Source organism: Passer domesticus, chromosome 5, assembly GCF_036417665.1.
Source record: "Passer domesticus isolate bPasDom1 chromosome 5, bPasDom1.hap1, whole genome shotgun sequence".
In the NCBI taxonomy this organism is placed as follows: Eukaryota; Metazoa; Chordata; class Aves; order Passeriformes; family Passeridae; genus Passer; species Passer domesticus.
The window spans coordinates 36,159,483-36,174,819 of NC_087478.1; the positions used below are offsets into that span (position 1 = coordinate 36,159,483).

General features: G+C 36.8%; 1 protein-coding gene across 1 annotated transcript in view; it reads left to right on the top strand.

The window, feature by feature from the left end:
- The window catches only part of ZDHHC17 (zinc finger DHHC-type palmitoyltransferase 17), a 64,553-nt gene that overhangs the window by 27,143 nt on the left and 22,073 nt on the right, over positions 1-15,337 (top strand). The window contains exons 4-9 of the mRNA XM_064419571.1: positions 104-181; positions 1,537-1,681; positions 7,717-7,781; positions 9,077-9,239; positions 13,682-13,807; positions 15,079-15,221. Of these exons, the coding sequence (XP_064275641.1) occupies positions 104-181; positions 1,537-1,681; positions 7,717-7,781; positions 9,077-9,239; positions 13,682-13,807; positions 15,079-15,221 (720 nt within the window). The remainder of the gene's footprint in view (positions 1-103; positions 182-1,536; positions 1,682-7,716; positions 7,782-9,076; positions 9,240-13,681; positions 13,808-15,078; positions 15,222-15,337) is intronic.

Here is a 15,337-nt window from a genome sequence, read left to right on the forward strand (position 1 = left end):
AAAGGTTCTGGTCCTCTGATCTGTAACTGCCTATTTTGTATAACATCAAACATGCCTACCTGTGTCCTTTCTATTTAACCAAAACAAATTTCTGTTATTCCAGGTACTATATATCAAAAGGTGCTATTGTTGATCAGCTTGGAGGAGATTTAAATTCTACCCCACTTCACTGGGCAACAAGGTAGGAAAAAACCTTTTGAAATTTTCTTCTCTCTTTTTTTTTTTTTTTTGCTTAACATAGAGTACTGATGGTTTTATAGAATTGTTGTATTTTATGGAAATAGTTTGTACTAGAATTAATACAGTCTTTGATAACTGGGCAAACTGTGAGCGTGGTGTGTTTGAACTAAAAGAGCTTTCAGCAAATGTTTTTTTCTGGCATAGAGGAAGATGATTGCTACAATAGGAAAACAAGTGAAGTATAGGCACCTTACTCTTACTTCTGAGATCTTCTTTTTGTCAAGTCATGTGAAGTTCAGTGGCACTTTTGCAGATGGGTTGTAGGATGATTTCGGGTGACATTGTCCTTGGAGTATTATATTGCGTATGTGGATTTTTTAAAAATATGTACTTAAAATCAGGGTTCTTATGTAGAAGATGATCAGAGAGTGATAAATGGCTGGAAAAATTGAAGACAGCCTTCAAGCAGTACCTGCTCCTTCAGACAACGTAGAAATAGGTGGGAAAGAAACAGTGCCCATATTAAGATTTTTAACTGTAGATGGCAAAAGGAGACTTGGAAAATTAACTTTCAGAAGATTTAATGTATCAAATTAATCTGCTAAAGGTGAGGACTTGCTTGTTAGCCTCTATTAAAAATTTTAGCCTCTATATTTCTTTTAGTTACAGAACACAGTCTGATTCTGTGTTAATAGCACAAAATCTTGACTAAATTTCCTAGTGTTCATTCATACCTGTAATCAGTTCTGTGAATCATTGTCCAAAGTGGCTTCTGAAAAATTGGAAAGGTCTTTTGCTCATGTCAGTAACGGTGTACTGACACTTAGGCACTGTGTCGAAAAGAAGGATATGCCCCTGCTCATTATGCTAAAAAGATGCATAAGATTTTAAGATAGTGTGGAGGAAAAGTAGACCTTCAGTTTTCCTTTTTTTCCCCCTACTTTTGTTTTACTGCAGTTTTTAATCCCCACAAAAAGTGAGAGTATCTAGCCAGTTTGACATCTCTTAAAATAGCAGGTTTCATATGCATTTTGTAACAAGTCACAGTAGACTAGATTTCTCAATCATAACTTGGATTTTTGTTGACTGTCTTTTTTGCTGTGCAGTACAGATAAGCAAATTGAATGTGATGAGTGCACTATATGCATAGTATTTCTCATATGAATGAGTTTCCTTACTCACTTGGAGAATCAGATCATGGCAGTTGCTCTTTTTAAAGTATGAGTTAAAGTGTGGGAGTTCTGATAGTGTAATTAACTGCTAAACATGCTTGTTGTATTTCATTATTCAAATTTTAATAGTTTTCCTGCATATAGTTATTCAGTTGTTTGTTTTTTTGTGTTTTGTTACATTTAGACAGGGTCACTTATCCATGGTTGTACAGCTGATGAAATATGGGGCAGATCCGTCGCTAATTGATGGAGAAGGATGTAGCTGTATTCATTTGGCTGCCCAGTTTGGACATACTTCGATTGTTGCTTACCTGATAGCAAAGGGACAGGTAAATTTTAAGTAATACCATATTTAAGTAGATTCTACTAAATTTTAGGGTAGAAGCACAGTTGAAACTTACACCTGTCTTCAAGGAGATGCAAAATATTTGCTTAAATAAATATAAAAATAATTCCATGTCCTTTTTTGTAGACTACAGTGTTGATGTGCCATCTGTTAAATTAATTTCCTGCAACAGTCATCTGAGTACTTCAGCTTTAATTCACACCTGCCTAATGTAGTATATGGAAATTCTGATTCTTTATTTCTAATGATTTTAATCTTTAAATGTAGCTATGACAATGGTAACAAGTGTTGTAGAATTCTTCAACAAGAATGAAACAACCCCAAACCTTCTTGCTAGCCCATTACATTACTGCTAGATCTGTAAAGTGTGTATATAATGTGTATTCATTACTATTCCTGTTATGTCTCATCTGTTGTTCTGTCTGCTCAAAAACATGATTGTGTTTTTGCTACGCACCCTGCACTGTAATCTGTAGATTTACTCACCCATGGGCATGTGCCTGAAGCACAGATTTGATTTACTGTGCGAACCATACAGAAAAGTTAAAGCTCTCCTCTTGTATGGACAGTCCTACTAATATTGTTCACACTTCTGTATTCTGCTTATTCTTTCAAATACCAAGTGAGATATGATTCAGTGAGTCATGTAGAATATGAAATCAGAGAGTTTGGTCTGTGTAAAACAAATATTGAATTTGCTGCAGAAAATTACTTACACCTGTACATGTGAAAAACCCAAAGCTATTGTTCCAGGCAGTGTTCAGTTTGTATCTATTTGGTAAAACAGTACTTAGTGTATGATAAGAAGTAAGCTAGGCAAAAGGAGCATCTGATCCTATTCTGTATAACTGTTGTTTTGTAAGAAATAACGATTGGAGAGGAGGGTGTTTTTATGAGGAGCAAGTTTTGTAATTTCTTTTCAAATTATGTATAATTATATGTCGGTTTTATGTTACCAGAAAAATCTTGCTGGTATTGCATAAGTGTGAACTTCTTTAGAGCATAGCATTAATAAAGTACTAATAGCCTTTAAAGTATTCTGCTGTGGTTTTGAAGTCTCCCTGTGTTTGTCTTCATGTTTGTATACAGATTTGTCCTGTTTATTTGAACATATTGAAAAGAATCTGTATGTCTTTGCATGAGTACATACATAAAGACACAAAGAAATGCCTTAAAATTTAAAACTGTTAGTTGGAAAATAGCTCTTCTTATCAATAGTTTTTAAAACACTGATTTTTATTAAATCCCTCAAATATTTTCAAGTATGATTTTGGTATTCTTTTCATGATGTAAATTTAAATTAATATTAACAGTAATTTTTCACAATGCTTCAAAAAGTTCAGTTTGAAAAATTGTGTATTGATTTGTATGTTTAAAATCTAGTAATATCAATAGCATTATAATAACAATCCCTAAAATGATTGCTCTCTAGCTATATTACATACAACTACAGAAACTTTAGTTTATCTAGAAACTATGGGAGATACATGATTCTATTTTTAAATTTTCCTTCAGTTAGTACTGAGGTCATTAATTTCTTCTCTTTATTTCTTTCCCCATTTTCTTGGTGGTGCTGCGATTTGGGTTTGGAAACTTGAACTGCTTTTGATTCTGTGGGCTTAGCCTATATACTGCTACTTATTTTCCTTTTGTCTTTACAGAGACCAGGTTCCCTTATATCCAAAGAGTAGGCTAGCCCTTCTTCTGAACCTAATTCTAGTACCTGTGTGGCAAATGACAGCTAAATAAATGTCAAAGTGAGGGTCAGTGTAGGCTTTTGTGCTGTGTTAGTTCAGGTCCTGATGCCTTTGTGAATGAGTGTGGTCAAAGAAAAGCCAACTTTCATAACAGAGTAGAGGACTGGCAGGTGGATTAAGAAATTGCTCCTAATTGCTACCTTGTTCATTTTTGAGGCAGAACTGGAACCCAACTTCAGTGTTGCTGTTTCACTTTCTTCTGGGCTGCAGCAGCCAATGGTAAAATTTCCAATCTGAGGCTTGAGTCCAGTCCTCCAACTTCTGGAGTGTGGTGAAGGAGAAGAACTCATGTTCAGATGCACTCTGGCTTTGATTGGAAGTGAACCCATTTTCCTGCCAGCAAGAACTGTTCAACCAAGAGGCAGCAGTGGCTGATAGATGTTGCTTTTTGTTTAGTCATGCCTCTTACTGAATTCTGAAAGACTGATACCTGGCTGTATAAGAATTTGAACACATTATTTGCATCAGTAGGTTGCCTGAGTAAAAATCAAACCTGGTACATGATATAAAAATAATTAGAAATCAAGTAACAGAATCTGTAACATAGTTCAAATTTAGGTAAGATCTTGATTAAAAAAAAGGCGAGAAAGAAAAACTGAAAAAGAGCTTGAAGGCACTTAAAAATGTGCAATATACAATTTTATTGCTTGACATTTTGCTTACGCTACTTAAAATACCAGAGGCATATCAGGAGCATATACAAATATTCACCTGGAGTAAGTTAAGATACAGATGTGATATACAAATGGTTGAATAATGTTTTCTCATCCTGTGCATGTGTGTGGTAACTTGATCACAGATAGTGAGTGACTGTAAAGTTGCTTGTAGGGTAAAACGATGTAAGAAATATTCTACTTCTAATATTATAGTTTATTTCATACTCATAGTTCTACTATCACTTTCATAGTTTAACTAGCACTCACTCATCAAGTACTTTTTTTTCCCTCAGAGTTGCAGTTTTGTATGTTAACTAATGTCTTGAGCTATGTAGGGTCACCTGAGCTATGGCCTACAAGTAGGTGAGAAGATGCCAGTGTGGTACCAGCAGCCATGGTTACTTTGGTGCTGTGATCCATAGGCAGTGATCCTGAGCATTGTCACCTCAGATGCCACTGTGGCTCCTTCTCTCCACCAAGCTCAGGCCAGCGTTAAGACACTGAACCATGTATTTTATTTCCTAGACCAACTCAGAGCACATTACTTAGAGAATTATAAGTCCAATTGTGTTCTTCCTTATGATTCAAGACTGTGTTTGATGGACTAGGATATTCAGAACAGAGCTTTTGTGTGAAGGAATGGAGGCAGTTTAGTTCTGTGTTGTCTTCTTTGTTGGTCTGTGCTCTGTTCTGTGGGACTCTTACAAAAATCCCTGCTTTAATAGAAATCTTTAAAAATCTCTGCTTCTAGTCAGTAACTGGCACATCTTTTCTAAATTAAGAAAAATTGTCAGACTTACATCAGCCTTTCTGATAAATCTTCTTTGCTATATGCTTTTAAAGCCTTTTTTCCTTTCCCTGGACAACAGTTCATGTGAAAGAGATCTTTTCCTTATGGAGAATAGGATTCTGAGCAAAGATGTGATGGGTCTTTTCTATGAAGGACTGTATTTTGTGAAATAAGCAGTAATGGTTCTAAAGAGGATAAAACTCCTGGTTCCTTTCTGTGTGATTTAATGTAATTCTAAGATCTCTTGATGTTTTCTATGCTTGCTTTATCACAATACTGGTTTGACCATTGCTTGTTAAATGTCCTGGTAAGCCTAATGCTGCTCTGATCTCTAGCTGCTCTTCAGAATCCTTCCTTGTCAACTCTTGCTAGTATAAAGTAGTATTAAGCAGCAGAAGAGTTGCTGCAACTCCTTTTCATGCAGAAAGCTCTTTCTCCCCAGTTTTTTTGCTTCACTTAAAAGCTTTTTGTGCAATCTTGTATTAGTGTCCTAGGATTAAGTCTGGTTATCTTTGCATGTGAGAAGTTTTTTCTCCTTCAGAACCAGAGTTATTGTACTTTAGAAACAAGAGGAAATTTTGCCCATTGTGGTTTACAGAATTCACACTTGAACCATGTGCAGAAGGCAGCAGTATGTGCAACTTTTGATCATCGCATCACTTATTGTTTGAACCTTTGCTTCTTGCAGGGCTTGCACCATGTCCTAACAGCACAGGCACACGCCTCCATTAGCACTGATGTGTCACTGAGAGTTAAACAAGAAAGTAATGCTCAAGTGCCTATTGGCACACCGCAGAATGGAAGAAAAGTCTCTTAATATGAACCAGTAATATGAACATACTCTTAATATGAAGAGTATGAACAGTCTCTTAATACGAACCAGCAGTAAACCTGCTGAAGGTTTACTTTTTTGCCTCAGCCCTCTCTTTGGCAAAAAAAGCAGGAGCAGAGCTTCCTTTCTAAAATGTCTCACTCAGTGTGTGGTTATAGTAATGATCTGGAGAAATAACAAGGAATTTTTGATGAGAAGTTTGTTAGAGCACGTCTGCTATCCACAGCTACATCATCTTTGTTACATCTGTACAACAGTATGCAAGTCAATGTCAGCTGCTTTGCCTCTTGTTAAAGTTCCTTTGAAAAGGGATCTTCTTCAGCCAACGTAGTAGCTTAACATGAGTAGTAGCTGTAGCCTACGTAGGTAACTTATGTGTAGGGAATGCTATGGAGCTGATGGGTTTGGGTTTTTTCTTTTAGCTGTCACCTAGTGTGAAAAGTGTAGTTTGGATTTGTCAGGTGGAATCATTGAAGGAGTTGTTCTACTTACATCTAAACACATTCCTACTGTCAAAAAGAGGTGCTTTTTATATATGAAATGTAAAGATAGAAGACTGATTGTTCATGTTGCAGTAATTTGTACAATCCTCCAAGTTTGTTCACACAGTGCGAGCTGTGAATCAGTCATGCTTCTCAAGGACAAATGAACTTGAGATCAGGCTGTGGTTCTAAGTTCCTTCGTGATTTCAACCACAGGGGGTTAAAGGCAGTGCCAGCCGTTGCATAGTCCTAGTAGGCTCAAACGGATCTAACCTATACAAGTACTGTGGGGAAACAGAGTTGGATCCTGCCCTCAAGCCATGTAACTCTTCTGAACAAACAGTACAAGCAAGTAAACCAAGTAACTGTTCTTCTTCTCCTCCATAAACTGTGTTTTTTAAATATACTTTTTTTTTTAAAAATTAAGCAACAGAGTAAAAACTCAGAAATACAAAGTCATCTGCAGGCTATAGGTTTTAAGAGCAATTACTTGGAGGAGCTGAATTGAATTTTCAGGGAAACATCTGCCTGGGTCAGGCTAGCAGCAGCGTGAGTAGGGATCCCAGGGTGCTGTGCATTTTGTAGACTGCTGGAGCAGGGGAGGCTCTGGGGATGACAGGAAGCAGCATCACTCACTTTGTGGGCTTTTGTCAGGAATTTCTCTAGCAGAAGACTTCATTGATATGCCTTCCATTCTAGTTTTCCTAGTAAGAACTGAGAGAAGTGGTACAGGAAATGTTATCATAGCCTGTTGCCTCTAAGGAAAACTCTTCATGTCCTGCACTACATTAACTTGCAGTGATTTCGTTAGTGCTGGTTGGTGAGATCTTCCCAAATGTGCTTGAGTATAACCTGTCTCAAAATATTTAGGAATTACCAATTTCTCTAGGCAGGAGGGAAAAGAGATTATAGATAGGTATTTTTCTGAGGAGAGTGTTTTTATTAATGGCTTTTTTTCCATCTTCAAATTCTCTGGCATACATTAACTGGATATCCAGATACATAAATTCCATTGGAACTCAGTGAACTAAGGGAAATTGCTTTGCAAGTGGAAAAATAGGTGCAACTAGCATTTAGTAGGATGCAGAATTCAGACAGTGGTATTTATAGTAATTTTCTCAAGTATCTTTTCAAATATTGGTGCGTTATTTTAATTTTCTTCTGCTTTTTAATGCAATAATGCACCACCTATATATATCTTTAATCTTGAAGATTAATAGTAAGTTAGAAATTACTGGTCTTACACAGCATGTGCTTACACAGCACAGACATAGTTTCCAAAATATATTGGAACAGATATTTTTTGGCAATGGTGACGTTAATGTTTGTTTTCATTTTTTAAATACTATTTGAGTGCTAAAAGCTTGCCAGGTTTTCTTCCAATTCAGATGATTAGTCTTAGAACACTGCTTCTCATTGCAAATATTGCAATGATTGCATCTGCTGGATCTTGAGTATGCTTACTTACCTCACCAACTTTTTTTTCTTTTCTCTTTTTTAGGATGTAGATATGATGGATCAAAATGGAATGACACCTTTGATGTGGGCAGCTTACAGAACGCATAGGTAATGCATGCAGTTTTAACTTTATCTTAGTGTTAACAAAGTGGCATATAGTAGTGGCTGGTTTGGGGAGTTTTTTGAAAGTTTTTTTTCTGTTCTTTCCACACTTGCCATTTTATCTTTCTTCATTTATGGTTATTGTGAATTCATCCCACTTGGTAGCTTGGCCCCACACAGCCACTTCTTCACTCCTGCTAAATGGGATGAGAAGGAGAATCAGGAGGGTAAAAATGAAAAAACTCATGTGTTGCAATAAAGACAGTTGAATAGATAAAGCAAAATAAGGAATTCATTTGTTACTTCCCATCAGTAGGCAGAAGTTCAGCCATTTCCAGGTCAGCAGGGCTCTGTCACCTGTAACAGTTAATTGGAAAGGCAGATGCTATAACTCTGAAATGCCCTCTGCTTCCTACTTCTTTTCCCCGGCTTTTATTGCTGTGCACACTGCCATGCAATGTTGGATATCTCTTTGGTCAGTTGGCGTCAGCTGTCCCTGTAGTGTCCCCATCCAGCTTCTTGTGCACCCCCAGCCTGCTGACTGGCAGGGGAGCATGAGGAGCAGCAAAGGCCTTGACCCTGTGCCACCACTGCTGAGCAATAGCTAAAACATCCCTGTGTCATCAATATTGCTTTGGTCACAAATCCAAAACACAGCACCATAGGAGCTGCTGTGGAGAAGGTTAACTTGATTTCAGCCAAACCCAGTACAATGACTTTTTCAGGAGAGAGGGTACTATGAAGAAGTGCTCACTAATCCTTCCTGAAATGATGACTGGAAAAAGTGATAAAAAATAACACTTCTCCAAAGAACAAATGTTTGAATTAGATTCCTGTTTAGAAGGGCCTATCTCTGTCTATTGTTGGGAGAAACACAAATTAGCTCTTACCAATACTTGCCATTGCCAGCATTCGCATCCTATTTTAGTTTCATCTTCTGGATTGTGAAGTGGAAACATAACATGTTTTGAACTTTCATTGTTTAAGTATATAATCATGTGCATATTTTTACAGATCTGTTGGTAGTGTTAGATTCTGGTAAACACAAAGCTAGAGTTGTAGAACACGTGTTTCTTGATATCCCAGAGTAAGCTGTCTTAGGGAGGTCCTTTAAAGTCAACAGAGTAGTGGTTGGTTTTAGTGGGAAGATTTTGAGTCATTCATAATTGGCAGCAAAAAATGTCACTTTGCTATTGCGTAGTGTACCTGATTAATGATCTTCATAAAAACTGAATGCATCAACAATAAGTTGGGATGTATTTGAGTTCATCTGTAGATCTAACAAGAATTTTCTTTTCTAGTGTGGATCCAACACGATTACTACTTACATTTAACGTGTCGGTTAATCTGGGAGACAAGTACCACAAAAACACAGCATTGCACTGGGCTGTGCTAGCAGGAAATACTACAGTTATTAGTCTTCTGTTAGAAGCTGGAGCTAATGTTGATGCTCAAAATATTAAGGTAAACGTTTGGTCTGGTTTAATTGTAAGTGGTTTGAGGCAGAAATAACAGAGACTATGATAAATCGCAAGAATAGATTATTATTGTGGGTATAGTGGGATCATGAAGATGGAGCAAAGCAATACCACTAATGTCATTTGGCAATTTTTTTCCTAACACTCATGCACAACCACTAGATTTGCACCATAAAAGATACTCAAGTGAATTATTTAACAATGATTATGTGTGAATATAGGGGAGTGGGATGTGCAGTTAGATTGCATGTGTGAAGACTGATGTATTTGGATGCAAAACTGGAAACCTGACCAAGTATCTTCTAGTGAAATTCTGGGATGACTGTTTGTTGGAGGGAGATGTGAGACATCTCAGTCCTGTCCAGGGAGCTGACAAATGCTCTAGTGAGTCTCCCAGTGCCAGTAAGCAAACTGGAGGCCTGAAAATGCCAGTAGAAGTCAAATAAGCAAATGGGCTCTTTTTATGTATGTGAACTTAACTTGTCTGATTACCAGAATTTCTGAACTATTAATCTAGATTCTGTACTAACAGAGCCCATCTCCAGCATATGTTAGACCAGCAAACAGCTCTTAGAATTTCTACCATAGACTTGGAGTTTCTCCAGTCTTGGAAGGTGTGCCTTTAGAACGTGGTTTTGTCCATTACTTCCAGATACTCTGTATATCAAATTAGCTGCATTTTGCTACCCAAGCTGTTTCACCTGTGGTGTCAGAGCAGAATTCACTTTTAGAAAAAGAATTCTCTACTTAGTTTCTCTTCAAATATTTTCCACTTAAAGAGTGTTACAGACAGAATGGTTATGCATGAAAATACATCTGTAACTTAATTTATTTGTCCTTTTGCCATTTTTCCTACTGGTTAAGATGGCCGGGGCCTATTTTGCTTGGCCACAAGTGATAGAAATATATATATTTTAAAAAAGTATACATCAGTTATCTTGGAGAGCATGGAATAGCTTTTTAAGGGAGCAGCCAAATTTTGCTGGCAGCTTTTTAGGTCCTACATCCACTTCAGAATATCAGAAATGTTCATAGTCATGAATAAAAACTCATTACAAGGAATCACCTTTATACATGTATAAAACAAATAATCTAGCCTCTTGCATGGACTGAGGTGAAGATATATTCATTATTCCTGGTCTGTAAGGTCACTTGTGTGAAGTAGTTATGATTCTAGTCTCACTTCTTGTGTTGAAAAGCTATTTTCCTATGCCACTTATGGTAAAAAAATTAAGGTATTTTTGTGGGGAAAAAAAAATCAGTATGTCATGTCTTACTTGTCTTGACAGACTGATTTGTGTGACAAGAGTTCTAAAGTCATCAGTGTACCTACATTTCTGGACTCTTACGAAATCTGTAACAAAAATTTCTGTGTTTGGCTATATGAAAAAGTATATGCTAGCCTGAAGTAGTTCATGGTCTTGCCTTCTTTATTGACAGACAGCAGCAGTCAGTAGAAAAATAGTTTTTTGAACCTGCTGGATCATGATATCTTTCCAGTCATGCCAGAAGATACGTGTCTGGTTTCACTGACCACTGGCTATCTTCTGCAGTGAAGTCTAGGTTTCTTGCATGCTTTCTCAGGTTTTTGGATGTTCAGAGGATCAAAATCATTTGAGCAATGGTAGTTTTGCCATCCATCCTGTGACTTTATAAGATATGCTGATTTAGGTGGTCGTGTATATATATAGGAAATAGAAACATCTGGTTTATTCTTAAAGGCCAATAGAAACTCAGTTTGGTGCCCCTCTTTTGACTGTTCAGCAAAAGTTTTCTTTGAGCCAAAAACTAATTGAGTGTTTGGCTCATATTTCCTCAAAAATAAAAGGAATTTTGAAAGGCTTCTTTCTGATGCAGTCATTTCCAGATTTTTGGAGCACTATCTAGTGAAGTCCTCTTCTCACATAGCCCATGGAATTGACCAAGAATGGTGGTAAGACAGCTGAGATTAAAGAAATGCATGGACTGAAAGCTGTTCATCTTCTTCAAATTATTAAGTGTCTGAAATACTAGATGTGAGCTTTGACTTTATTGTTATCAGCTCTAGTCAGTCTGTGTTAGACAGGCACGTGCTGCTGGCTGCCTAGGCTTGGAACAAATTGGGACCAGTCATTTTAGTAAGGTGTTCTTTACTTTGCATGACAGTTTGTGAAGTATTTGAACAATAGCACTGCTATTACTAGAACAAAGCTTGATACAAGCAGTGAATTAATCCTGTTTTATTTACCCTCTTTTTATTATGCTGTACAAGAAATTAATATTTTCCATTTGGTAGTAAGATACTTCTTTTGTTTTTGAGAACTAGATTAATGTTAGAGTTGGAAGCTGTATTTCAGTAATCAAAATAAAGTGAGTTTTTTGTTTGGTTGATTTCTTTTCTTAAGGAAATTTTCTTGCCAGACCAGTAGACAGATTGGGCAGACGAGGATAGGATTTCCCAGGGAGCCGGGTTATCTCTGGGGACTTGGGGAAAACTTGTAAATTTTATTTAAATATGAGCAGAAACTCCTTTTTTTAGTAGAGAGATATAGAGACCTATAAGAGCTCTTATGGTCTAAGAAAGATTTAAAAAAAAAAAAAAACCAAAACAACTGTAAGTGAATAATTTATTGAACTTTAAATGTAGTTTCTTGATTATGCAGTGTATCTTAGGCTTGTCCATGGAGGTCTACATGTACAGTTCCTTATCATAATGACTCTTCAGATTACTTTTTCTATCTAAATATTTTAAATATACATTACTGAAGCATTTTTGCTTGCTGACAATTTAAAGTGTGTTACTAGATTAAGTTCCCCAATATTTTTTTTTTAATTTTTAAGGAAGTCAGCCATCAACTACTCCTGTAAAGACAAGGAAAATTTTAAAATGGCCAGATGATAAGAAGCATAGTCAAAGACTTCTTTAAAGCTCCCTCAATTTTTTTATCTAGGCAGTTCCTAGGTGTCTCATGGCCCTCTAGTGGAAGGGATGCTCAGCTGGACCCCAAGACAACTTCAGGATTTACTTGGGAGATCAACTCCCAGAGGGGATTGCTTGTCCACAGGTAATCTTTACAATCTGGATATACAAGGTGATACTAAAACAACAGCATCTCTGGGGTTTCCCAGATATTAGCAATTCAAGGTGCTATTAAACTACTGTGATGAAACAGGCACCAATAGTTTGATTTCAGGCATTTCTTTTGAGAATGGAGTTAATTTAACCTGTTTTTTTAAACATCTGACTAAATAACTTTGAAGCCAAGTTAAGTCAGAAGGTTATTCTTTTTTAACTGATTTTTCACCGAAGATGTGAAAGGTCCTGTTAAGTAGCAAAAGGCTTCACCTCATAATTTATATTCTATACTATTTACTCTCTTAAAGATTTGGAGTAAGATTTCAAAGGGAGAGATGACAGTTAAGTACTCAGTTCCCGTTGTCTTTCTGTGGGATGTAGGTAGCTAACTGCAGTTTTTAATCTTTGAAATCACTTCTGTCTATAGTAATTATTGCCCTTTCTGGGTAGTTTCAGTTTCTAGTACCTGTCTCACTTTTTTTTTAGGAGGGGGCCGAGCGATGGAGGATTCAGCCATTTTTCAAGCCTCCATGAATGATTTGTTTAGGAGGGGAGTTAACTCCAGTAGAAGAGAGGAAGAGTCAAATGCAAAACTGAAGCTGGAGGTACCTGCAATTGGTTGTCTCTTGCCTCCTCTATAATTTTAGACCGAGTCAATAACTTTTTCATTTAGCTCTCTTCCTAAGTGTTTAAAAAGCAATAAAATCAAATGAGTTTGGTAGGCACCTTTGGTCCCTGTATCTTTCACTCTGTGTTTCTCTTTTGCTTCATCTGTCAGTCTTTTCTGAAATTATGGAAATAAAAACATGAGCCACTGCTGGCTTAACACCCAAACTGAAATGAACCTAAGAACATTAGGCTTGTGGAAAAAAAATCCTAGGGCATTCCATAATATTAGTAACTTCAGTCTGCCAAGAGGCAGAGAATTAACTAAGTCAGGCTTTAGACTTAGGAGAGTTTCCATGATCCAGTGGGTCACAAGTTCTTATTCTTTGCTTGATTTCTGCTGCCTGTCAATAGCTGAGGGGGAAGCACAGTCCTTCATTTACAGACTAGTAAACTGTGTGTACAATAGTGGAACATAGATTTGTTCTCTGCCAAAAGCAACAATTATTACTGTCAGGATATACATCTTGTCAGAATCATACATTTAATATGCAACTTGGCCACACTTGTGTAGTTACGAGAGAGGGAAAAACAAAAAGGAATGAATGATGTTTGGTGTCAAGTAAGCTGCAGAGCAAAAAGTATGCCAGAATATAGCTAAACTGTTTTAAAAGGTGTTAGTTTTAACAGCCAATCTTCTGTTTCAAAAGTGCTCCAAATGCATTTTATTTTAAATTGGATGTTTCTCACATTTATACTCTTGACAGGGAGAATCACCACTTGATCTTGCAAAACAAAGGAAGAATGTTTGGATGATCAATCATCTACAAGAAGCAAGACAGGCAAAGGGGTATGATAGTCCATCCTTTCTGAGAAAGCTAAAAGCAGATAAGGTAAGTAGTAGAATAACACTTGTGTAAATCAATCTTATGGCTGCTCTTGGTTTAGGGACCTGTGTGTTTGTTTAAAAGAAGTTCAGGACTGTGGCTTCCCCAGATTTCAGCTTTAAGGAATGTCTGCTTATTATGACTAAAGTGATTGCAAAAAAGGGAAAAAAGTGCTTTATTTAGGGCAGGAGGAAATAAAACCCTAAGCTTCCATACACATACTTTTAGTTTTTGTGCTAACTAAAATAAAGTGTAGGAAAGCATTGTGTAGTCATGTATTGTTGGGGTTAGCCAAGATGTCCCAAAACTGACTCTTGGGTAGCTGAGGAAAGAAGCATTTTGGGTATCCTGAACTCTGATCTCCTCTCTAGTTATGTATTGTTTCTTGTTATTGTGTTGAATGAAAGAAGCAGTCAGTCTTAGCAATGTAAAGTAATAAGTGAATCTCTCATGTGGAGGCCTTTTGCTTCCTTGAGTGTTTTTTAATACTGCAGATAGGAAGAGGCCATAAATGAGGGTGTAAGGGTTAACATACTGCTCTAGCATGAAGAACTGTCCTCCTACCTATTGTTTGATTTAAAAAGAGTTAATGTTTACTTCTTAGTATCCATCAACACTCAGACAGTGTTGTGCTGGATATTAAATGTTGCTACCACTGATGTAACTTTTTGAAATAAAGATACATTGCATCAAGATGCTCAAAGTACTGCTACAGTCTGGGATTTAACCGTGTGGTACTGTAACAATGCTGCGATTGTTGACCTGAAGTGGTTTGTACATTTCATTGTCACTGTACTTTAATTGTTTGGAAAGAGTTCAGTGCTCTAATCCAGAGTGGTGTCCACACAACTCTGTGTGGACACAGAGTTTTTTTTGTGTAAGACAAAACAGGTCAAATCTTTATTCATAGGTGCTTCCATATGGCTTAAAAACTGCAGTTACATGAGTAATAAAAATTTACTGACATTGTCATATGCTGTGTGGCAGTTCATACACTTAATGGATTTGTTAAAAAGAGCTAATGTTGCCTTGATTCTGGATTAGCAGCAAAGTCTCTAGAAGACAGTTCTAAAACAAAGTTACTGATTTGTAGTATAATTTTAGGAAGGTTTATTTTCCTTGCAAAAGGTGTGTAAAGACAAGAAATGAGGAAAGTTTGTGAAGATTTATCCCCTACTGTCAAGCTTCCTGAAAATTTAAGTTTTCATTACTGTCCTGTTTATTATACAATCTGTTCCTGAAAACAGAGTTACTTACTGGTGTTTGTTTCTATATAGGAATTCCGTCAGAAGGTGATGCTGGGAACTCCTTTCCTAGTTATTTGGCTGGTTGGGTTTATAGCAGACCTAGACATTGATTCTTGGCTCATTAAAGGGCTGATGTATGGTGGCGTTTGGGCTATGGTACAGTTTCTTTCAAAGTAAGTGTTTTACTGGGACACTGTCTGTTTAGTGTGCATGTAAGAAGTATTTTGCTGGCATCTTTATTGGATAGATAACCTTAAATTTCCATTTGTTGGAATTGGTCTTTATTTCT